The 10,525-nt window shown below is 40.5% G+C and overlaps 1 protein-coding gene across 1 annotated transcript in view; it reads right to left on the reverse strand.

Annotated features, from left to right (window-relative positions):
- Nucleotides 1-10,320, reverse strand: part of TBX20 (T-box transcription factor 20) — a gene marked incomplete at both ends in the record, with an annotated part of 50,663 nt that extends 40,343 nt beyond the window's left edge. Inside the window, 4 exons of the mRNA XM_082847071.1 lie at nt 858-966; nt 5,374-5,538; nt 6,551-6,809; nt 10,194-10,320. Of these exons, the coding sequence (XP_082703197.1) occupies nt 858-966; nt 5,374-5,538; nt 6,551-6,809; nt 10,194-10,320 (660 nt within the window). The remainder of the gene's footprint in view (nt 1-857; nt 967-5,373; nt 5,539-6,550; nt 6,810-10,193) is intronic.
- Nucleotides 10,321-10,525: the final 205 nt, after the last annotated feature.

A 10,525-nucleotide genomic window follows, 5' to 3' on the forward strand; every position in this document is an offset into this window, starting at 1 on the left:
ACGAGACAAAAAAAGAAACAGTATTCTCCTCATCAAAAAGAAGTATGCATGTCTGTCTGAAGTTTTCTTAGCATAAAATCTAAAACAGATTTTTTAAAATGTGAATCTTTATTTAAGAGCATGAAATAACAGCATAGATAGTTCCTTAAAAAGCAGTCTTAGCAAATATGGAAAAGCCTGTGTCAATGGCTATTTGTTCTATTAACTGTTGATAAGAGCTAAGAATTCCAATTCCTCTTTTCTTCAACATTTTAATGAACTCCTTACTGATGTAAAATCAAATTGTTTTGTTTTTAACTGCAAGACTTCATTGTGTTTTAATATTCATAAGGCTCTCTACAGAGGGGATATATAATGAGCTAACAGCACTTTCCCAAATTTATTTGTACATAAAATCCTTTTGCCCCATTGCATCGCACAAGAATGTATTCTATACAACACACTTTGGGAAACCCCCATAGGAGGTCTCAGCCCCATTCCCTTTATGCTGTGTTATCTGATATACCACTGATAGAAATTAGATGTTTAATCCAAGAATGGGCTGTAGTAACCTCCAAAATGCACATTCCCTTTGTTTAGTTGGTGCAGGTGTTAAAGCAGTTGCAGAAGTAGGAATCCATGGTGCCAGAGGTCCCTGACCCTCTTGCATAGAAATGGCATACAGCATCTCTGTAAATGACCTCTTGACAATAGCAGTCAAGGTTCCCTGTAGAACATATTAATGTTCTCATAGAATGACTCAGAGCTGGAGGGTGGGAGGGGGAAAGGGAGAGAGGAAGAGACATCAAGGGAGGAAGCTTTATGTGGTTTCTCCATTCCATCCCAGGGAATCCGCATAGTCCAAGCACTGTACTCACATGGCCATGTTGATCCAGTTCATTGTTGGTGAGTTTCACCTTTTCAAAAGACACCATCTGTTTAAGTAGCTGCTCACCAGTAAAAGGAGAGTCTGGATGTACATACAGCCTAAGAAAATTATGAGAGAATTTTATTGAGACTTTAAAAAAAAATGTTTGGGTTATAAAATATTCTGATTCTAAAGGAACACAAAAATCTCATATAAAGTGAATTTTATTTGCCTCGTATAATCTCAAATTTAGTAATACAGCAATACCAAAATAATGCTGAAACATCTAAATGTGTTTCTTTGTGTACCAATGATTTAAAAGGGGTAATACTAATGGTAGTATATATATGTCAATCCTAATCTCCCAATTTGTCCCACAGGAAGCTCAGCTCAGTGCTCTGAGACGACCTAGATGGGTGGGATGGGGGCAGGTGGGAGGGAGGTCCAAGAGGGAGGGGATATATGTATACATATAGCTGATGCCCTTCATTGTACAGCAGAAGCTAACGCAACATTATAAAGCAATTATAGTCCAATTATAAATAAATAAATAAATAAATAAAATGTACTTAATACATTTGCTGTTATTTGCTGAACAAGCCATTTTTTTAAAGGTGGGTTTTTCCCATCAACCTAATCAACTACTAGTCTGCTTCTGTCAAATATAAAATCCTATTGTTGTAGATATTTTCAAAAGAAAGACTAGGTGATAACTAATTGCAAAATGAATTCCTAGTATATGCACTGCTAAAAAGCAATGAAGACAAAGAATTTAAAAGAGGAAACAATTCTAGAGAATCTGTTCATTTAAACTTGAAGGTGATTCAATTTAAAGTTCATGCTCTTTATAAACAAGACAGAATAATTTTAATACAGTGACCTGGGGAACTTTTAATAGTCCACAGATCACATAGTCTGTTTGCTTCTCCCGGTACTTTAAATATTACTACTTTCATCATCACCTAGTTAAGTGCTCACTAAGGAGAGTGAAAACAAGTTGGGTAAGCTTCAAATTATTCAATGTATTTATCTAACAGCCTAAGCAAAAAAAAAAAAGGCTTTGATGGGAAAAAATATACTTATCAAGGATTTATCGTTTATTGATCAGCTGCTATGTTCAAGGCAATCTTTTACTCACTGACAGTTAAATGCAGGTCATTTGTTTTGCCTGCAAGCTTCACACTAAGTACAACTCTTTGTAAATCAATCCTAGTATCCACTCAACATAAGCGTTTCTGAAGTCAGGTATGTCATAGAACTAATGATAGAGGAAGGAAATATCCTTGATTTAATGGGATAAATTCCTTTATCCATGCAATGGGTTATTTATATCTATATTTTGTGTAGAATATTTATAACTATCATTAAACAAGTATTATGGTTGGGGCAAAGACAAGGAAAAATTAAAAACATATTCATGTAAAGAACAAGAAGTCTATGCCGTGGTTTGTCACACAGAGGACTAAGAATAGAAGAATTGGGTGCACGTGCTGCAACTCACAAAGCCCACAAGAAGCAAAGCACAAAACAGGCTGACAGCACTAAAGATTCTTACCAGACCCATACAAGAACTTAGGTGTTTGTCTGCCTGTTTGTTTGATTTTTTTTTTAAGGAGTGCTCAAAATTGCCTTTCAATTGAAGTATTCTTTGATGACACAACCATAATAGCTTTTCAAGTGTCACCCCTCCAAGGCTATAACTTTATAGGTGCAGTTGTTTTACTAATCAGCACCATATCCTACCCACTCCTCCAGAAAGGTTCAAAAATATTTAAAGTCCTAGAAGTTGATGAGATGGTCCCTCTTTAAGTATCAGTTCACCACATATGATAACATTAATAAAGATTAATTTATTTAAATATCGACTACTTTTTTTAAAAAAGGAAATGTCCTATATGAAAATATAACATTACTTAGGTCATATATAATGTCTTTTCCATTACTATGATCAAATGATATTGTCAAGCATCATTTCTTCTGATAAGGAACAGCTGACTGATAAACTTCAGTCTAAAATAAAGTGCTTCAAAGAACTAGAACTGCAAGGAATTTCTACCATCAGTTCAAAAATGATCACCTTTCTTCACCTTTCCCATATGGAGCTAGAAAATATAGCACTATGTCTTTTAATAATAATAAAGAACAGTTGCTTATATGATCTAGAATATTTCTGTCCTATAGTGCACAAAACATTTCAATCTAATATCAATATAAGTAAGCTGAACTAGTATGAATGAAAAAGCATACAGGAAGCCCCGCTTCTCTCAAGTCCTCTGGGACTTAAAATTCCAGCAATAGCTTAAACATGCTTCAGTTAAGATAGTGTATTGGTACATGCTTTCCTTTTCCAGCCAGAACAGATTAGTAACATAAACAAGGCATGTCATATTTCCAACTGGCCTGCACCAGTTCCCCATACCTTCAGATAGGAGGAAAATGTATGCTAAATAAGAGTGATTAACTTCTTAAAGGAAAGACTTAGAGAAAAAAAAGAAAAGGGGTTTGCTTGTAAAAATGGTTAGGAATCTGCTAAAATACTTCTCTCATTCTCTCTTCTTTCTTCCTCTCTCTCCCCCCTTTAAAAAAATTGTAAATTTTGGAAAGAAGCTCTAGAGTAATGTGAACTGGCTAGTTAATAGTAAATAGTAGAGAACACTAATTATATTCATTTAAATATCTATTGTAAATTTGTAAATCTTGCTCCTTTTTTTAAAAAAAAATCAGTGACATTTAAAAAAAAATTTAGTCCTAAAAATTATTTAATATGTTATTTAATATATCAATTTGGAAGGGCTGGGAAGATGTCCTTCCTAGTCTCTTGTGGGAATGGAAAACTTGGAGAGGCTTCTTTTAATCTCTTCTCTAGTGTATTTAATATACTGTAAGTTCAATAATATGATCAACCACTAAGAAAGCTTAATATTCCATTTGAACTGTATGTGTAAACTGTGTTGGTTCTGTGCCTTGACTTAGACTCCAGACTAGATACTAACAAAGAACCATACTTTGAACTATAACTTCAGAGTTCCTAAACCTGTACATTTAAATAAATTCTTAGCTCTGATATGAACTTCCAATCAATTATAAAAATTACTTAGTCATAAAACAACTTTAAAGCTGTAAGGCTTGGTTTTAGAACCCTAAATGTAAAGTCAGCTAAGATTCATTGTTTGTATTAAAGTATGCAGTTAGAGTCCTGTTCTTAAACTGTTAGTATTCACGTAAGTAAAAACTTGCTGGGTTTTTTCCCCCAGAATGCTCATTTGGGCAGTAGCAATAAAGGTTTGCATGTAATTTTTAAAACGGAGTTCTCCTGGAAAAACATTACCATTGAATAGCACAAAAACGAACATGTTTTGTTTGGGTCATTACCTAATATATTGAGTAATTTCTCAGTAAAAGAATATTTTTTTAACATCTTTATTGGAGTATAATTGCTTTACAATGGTATGTTAGTTTCTGCTTTATAACAAAGTGAATCAGCTATATATATATATATATACACACATATATCCCCATGTCTCCTCCCTCTTGCGTCTCCCTCCTACTCTCCCTATCCCACCCCTTTAGGTGGTCACAAAGCACGGAACTGATCTCCCTGTGCTATGTGGCTGCTTTCCACTAGCTATCTATTTTACATTTGGTAGTGTTTATAAGTCCTTGCCACTCTCTCACTTCGTTCCAGCTTACTCTTCCCCCTCCCCGTGTCCTCAAGTCCATTCTCTACATCTGAGTCTTTATTCCTGTCCTGCCCCTAGGTTCTTCAGAACCTTTTTTTTTTTTTAGATTCCACATATATGTGTTAGCATACAGTATACAATGGAATATTACTCAGCCATAAAATGAAATGAAATGGAGTTATTTGTAGTGAGGTGGATGGACCTTAATATTCATACAGAGTGAAGTAAATCAGAAAGAGAAAAACAAATTCAGTAGAAGAATATTAACTTGATGTCGAATTACATTTATCCACTAATTATAATGAGGGAAAAAAAGCGTTTGTTTTTCTTACTTAAAAATCTCTGAGCCTTTTACTGGTCAAAAACAACCACATTTTACCAATATGGTATTTACTATGAAGTTATAACCACGTTATAACAAATATTTACTGTAAGCAACTACTGCTTTACTAAAATGCACACTTCTGAAAAGGATTTTAGGGCAGCCACTTCATCAGTAGTTTTATTCCGTTTGGTGTTAGCCAAATAGAAATGATGGATGCCATATGAAATGGGGCCAGATTTCTAATAAATATTCCAATTGAAATTTAAGAAAAACTTTGAAATGAATTATGATGAAAGATAAAATTAAAGGCCGTGTTCTGCATACAAACTCTTGCCTTTCTCAGAGACGAACCCATATTTTGTGTAGTTAATTCTGGAGTGTCTGGGCTTGGAAAGCTCTCTTACCAGAACTCACAGCTTTAAAAACAGACCTGCTTAAAATTCAAACAACCAGGGCAAGAGACAGTCTGCCAGCAAGGTTAATACACATTTTGCTTGGCTGGAAAATCTGGAGGCACAAACCTGGCTGGCAGCGGAGGGTCTGCCTTGCCAGCCACCAGCCAGGAGGACCGGTGGTAGGCATAGCGGTACCTCTTGTTGTCCACAGGGACGATGTCCATCAGGACTATGTACTTGGCCTCAGAATCCACGCCGGAAAAGGACACACGAATGGTAGGAAACATCCTCCTGACACAGTGAGACAAAGAGAATCACCCGAATTAGAGAGGGAGGAAAAGGGTCCGCCTTCCCTCCCTACCCAGCCCCCAAATTCTTTATGTTTCCTGTAAAGCCATTCAGAGATGTGAATACGGAGACTGACCTTCTCCCGAGCCTAGATAATCTTAAGTGTCATCTCTGTAGGAGTCCTCATTAATACCCAAAGGTCTGCAATTAGGGAAAATCCTGTGCTAAATCATCAAGCGCATTAGGCTCCCAGACCAAAGTCTCCAGAGCAGACAGAGTCCTATAACCTCCTTGCCTTCCAGGGAGAAAACTCACTCTTGCCTCAGTAGAAAGCCAGAGCAGGGTTCTCAAGTTGGGTTTCGTTTCGGGAGACTCTGGGCGGTGTGTCCCAGAGTCCTGAGAGCTGGAGCAGTCAGGCGCCAAGGGGCCACCGACCCCCGGAGCCTTAGCCCCAGTCCCAGGAGCAGCCTGCACCTGGGACTTCCTGCCTGCCCTGAGTCAGCCCACTGCGGCGCCAAGGGGCCCCCTGCACCAGAGCTCCTTCCTACCGGGAGTGTGGTCGTTTCAAATTTCATTCTTCCTCCCAGGTTTTCATTTTAGTTTTTAATGGGAGCCTCTGCAAATTGAGGCTGATAAAAGGGAAGCCGCTTGCCTCCCTCACAGCACCCAGCAGCCCGCCCTGTACCCCGGCCTGAGCTGAGTTCCTGCTTCCCTCCAGATGCTGACCCTGCACCCAGAAGCCATCCCAGGCTGCAGGGGGCCAGAGATCCCAGTCCCATGCCCTTAGGGCAGGGGTGGGGCTTCCCACTGCCAGATCCCAAGAAAGCAAATGCCTGGACATCTGTCTTAGCAGCTCTTTCCAAAAGCAAGTCTGCCGAAAGAAACCCTCCTTGAGCGAAGCTTCCTCTTGGAGCTCAGGACCAGTAGAGTTTCACCCAGTTCCTGGAAACTCCCTCTGCCACCCAGGGCACTATTCCCTTCTCCCCACTCCTCACTCGACAAGCCCCCCTACAACCTGCCAGACTTGGTGATGATCATCTCCGTGCCCAGCTCGTGGAATTTGTCCCAGAGCTCCTTGGTCTCCAGGCTGCAGGCAATTTTGGCCATTTCCTCGCTGGGGATGATGGGGGTGGTGGGGATCAGCGGCTCAGTGCACAGAGAGGAGGAAGATGGGCTGCTGTTGCCCGCGACGCTGCCACCAAACTCCCCGTGAGCGTCTAGGCTGGTCAGCTCGCCCAGGGGCTGAGCGCAGGACGACTTCTCGACAAATTGTTCTGTAGGCAAAGAGAATTGAGAATGACAGCTAATTCTGTCAAGCAAAGATACAGAAAGGAGAACAGCACAATTTCAAGGTTCCTGGATTTGACTTTGGAAAAGTTACGCACAGAATCTCCAGAAGGACAGCAATAACTCATCACTATACAAATTAAGCCTGAAATTCCTGTGAAGTGACATGGCTCCTGCTTGCTTACGGAACCAAATGAGTGAGTTTTAGAACCATGGTTTGTTACCACCATTACTGAAACCCACTTTGGAGACTAGAAATGCGAGGAGTGGATAAAGAGAAAGGCATGATCATAAAGAATTAAAAGCAAGTAGTCCTGTTGTTATCCCTCCCATGTTCTAGACTTCACAGCTTGTGGGCTCTAGTGCCAGTTCTTCCTCATTGACAAAGAGGACACTTTTCTGCAGGGAGATCAAGGGAGTGAAGAAATCAGCACCATCCTCATTTTGAGAGGAACTTCCCTTCCCTCCTGGAGTCACCTCCCCATAAGAAAAAGTGAAAAAGGGGTGTTGGGGGGGTTAAAAAATTGTCACTTCACTTCTCTGCCTGGCTCCCAGTTTCCTAGGCTTTCAGATGTTACATTAGGGCATTTTTGTAATTTCCCTCCCAGCCTGAGATCTTATGAAAGACTAGCATATTTATTGCTTGTTAAATCACAGGAGTACAATCTCTGGGCCAATTTTTTGGACCGGGCTTGAAACAAGTACTTGAGGGATGATATGTGTATTTCTCTCTCTCTCAAGAACGTTTTGGAAGTGCGCAAAAGAACGCCAAACCCAGAAGAGCAGAGTATTGAAGTAGGAAGAACAGTTTGCCATCTGTCATCAAGCTGAAACACCACTGCCTACGAACCAAACACTCTCCCCCACAGATGATAAGGGCCTGGGACTACACCAGTCACTTTGATGGAATACAGGGGGAGCTCTGTAATTGTCCCAATTATCTTGCATCCTTTAAAAAAGAAACTACTTGAATCCGCAATGTGAAACTGAACTTCAAACAACTCTAAGTGCCCTCAAGGAATTGAAACAAGTTTTATATATATATATATATATATATATGCACACACATACATACACACACACACATATAATGTTTTATTTCTCACATTTCTCTTTTGACTTGGGGCAGGCAAGCAGGAAGTAGAGAATTTTTACCTTCTTTTCTCTTAGAATAATAATCCAACTCATGGAAGCATTTTAAATTAAGAATAACCAAATTATCTTATCCTTCTGTTTTCAAACTCAAAGAGAACCATGCCATGGCAAAATCATATTTTCTACTAATGTTTTCAGAAACACATTCACATAACATCTTTATAGGGAATTAACAAGTAGCCTTAGAAATTTTCTGACAATTGAAAAACGCAAATGCTGTAAGCTCCAGACTAACCAGTGGGTCAGGGTTGGGAAGTGGAGGAAGAAGAAAATGATAGAGAAATGCTCTAACACAATGTTATATGTCAATTATATCTCAATCTAAAAAAAAATAATGATCTAGTCGTCTGAGGTGGTTCTTCTGAGTAGATTTAACGTGTTTAAATGAGCAGTAATGAGACACTTGTGACTTCCACCCTACAGTTTCTTCAGCATCTCGCTAGTGTTTCATTCTCTCTTAACAGGTATTTCACATGCCCGAGTCCTTGGCTTACAGCTGCTAATTGTGCTCTGTTGAACTGGCCCCTGAAAGGGACTAGAATGCTTTCTGACAATTGAAAAATGGTTCTGGTTCTTTTTGGAGCCGGTCTCAAAAGCCCCAGGGGAGGGAGGATGCTCACTTTACAGACTGGGGTGAGGGTGGAGGTACCGTGAGCTGTGAATGGTTTTATAGTTTAGAATTCAGAGGAGGGTGGGTTTTTTCTCAGGAAAGTAGAGAAGGAAAGCAATGTTGTAATGACAGTAGAGCTGAAGCTGGCATGTTTCCCAGTCTACTGTCTGTACTTCTGTCAGGAATTTTAACCTGAAATCCTCTTTTCCTGCTAGCTACCATATTATAATGGGGGTATTTATAAAGAATTCAGAGGCCCCCTAAATAGGAGCGGATAATGTTGGGAAGTGCCACAAACGTAACTTTGAAATTGGTGTGAATTTTTTTCTAAACAGTTGGAGTTTGTCTGATTGGTTGTTTCCATTTCTTTGGCAGGTTTAGATTTACACGGGAGGATAGGTGGGAAGAACCAGGGAAAGGGAGTGAAAACCTTGGAGGAGACTTTTTGACATGTTTTCTGGAGATCTTCCGGTTTCCTTTTCCTTGGTTCTAAGTTGCTGCAGGGATTTTAGTTCTCTCTTCTCTCTCTGCCCAGGCCCCTTATTTTTCATCTGTAACATTTCATCTTTTATATTATTATCGTTGTTTCAAGGTGTGAGATGTTAAAATGTTGAGAAGGACAGGGAGAAGGAAGAAAAAAATTGACTAGAGTTTAAAAGGTTTTAAAAATATTACCCTAAGTTCGCTATTTGATGCTTTCCACAGTTTTAGGGCTACCAGATGATCAGGGTGTGGAATAATTATTACCCAGGGACCCAAGAGGTGATGATGAGAACACTTCTTTCTCCCTCAGTTGTAAACCCTCAGTTGTAAAGGGACTTAAAACACTTATCTCCAGCAGTTTCTTTCCCACACAATTCACTCGTGGTAAGGGGAATATAGTCCCTTTTTTCCCTTTACTCTGAGAGTAGTGTCTTCTATAAATGGTAAAGGTTGTTAAATAAACAGTATAGCTAAAAGTTGAGGAATCTGGGAAATGGTAACTGGCTAATGTTTTTGCCAACCTCCACTGAAAATGACGGCAGTTATGAAATGATGTCTTACAGATAAGTCTAGAGCTTCTGTGAAGAAAATGGTTCATGCGGGGACAACTGGCTTATTCTACAGCACTTGACAGCTGACTTTGTGTAGTCTATTCAAGTCGGGGGGAAAACAAAATTAAACTAGTTTCTTGTGAAGTCAGAGTCTCCTTGGTTTCAAATGCACAAGCAGGTGTTACACGCATCGTAAATACTGTTGAGTCATTAAAAGGGGTTTTATTATTATTTATCCCCTAAATGTTTTTATCCCAACAAAGTTACACACACCGGATGTCCGACTTGACATAAGGATTCTAGAAAAATAGGTAGGGAAAGCGACTAGCGATATACGTACGAGGTAGGAAACCGGTTGCATTTAACAGACTGTGAAGTCCCCAAAGAATTCGGGCCTAAGAGAAAAAAATCTCCCACCCGCAACGTATAGTCTGTGGCCTGAGGGTCAGAGCTGCCGCGAGCCGGGAAAGGTGGCCACCCTCGAGAGCCTCCTGAAGCTAGGGAACGGAGGGACAGACAAATGTGCAGCACTCCCATGCCTGCGCACCCCGACGGTCTAGCACGCGACTTACCCAGTGGTTTGATAGTGTTCTCCGTAGCTTCCTTCTCTTTGGAGCCGCCGCTCGACATCAGCGCGGCGATGGAGAAGGCGTTGGCCCTGGAGGAAAGCTGGGGCTTGGGCGACGCCGTGAACTCCATGGCCCCTAGTGCGCGGTCCTGGCCAGGGACCTGGCCTGCTGAACTGCCGTCCAGCTTCCCCAAGAGAGACAGAGACTGAAACACAGCGGAAAGTTTCCAAGTGCAATCACAGGGGAGTCGGGGACTCTAGATGAGTCAGCCCCAACCTCCCGAGAGCTCCACACCGGCCTCTCCTTTCCCCCACCGCAAGAGCCTCGAGCCGCAG

Source organism: Leucopleurus acutus (genome assembly GCF_964270905.1).
Source record: "Leucopleurus acutus genome assembly, chromosome: 9".
Taxonomy (NCBI): Eukaryota; Metazoa; Chordata; class Mammalia; order Artiodactyla; family Delphinidae; genus Leucopleurus; species Leucopleurus acutus.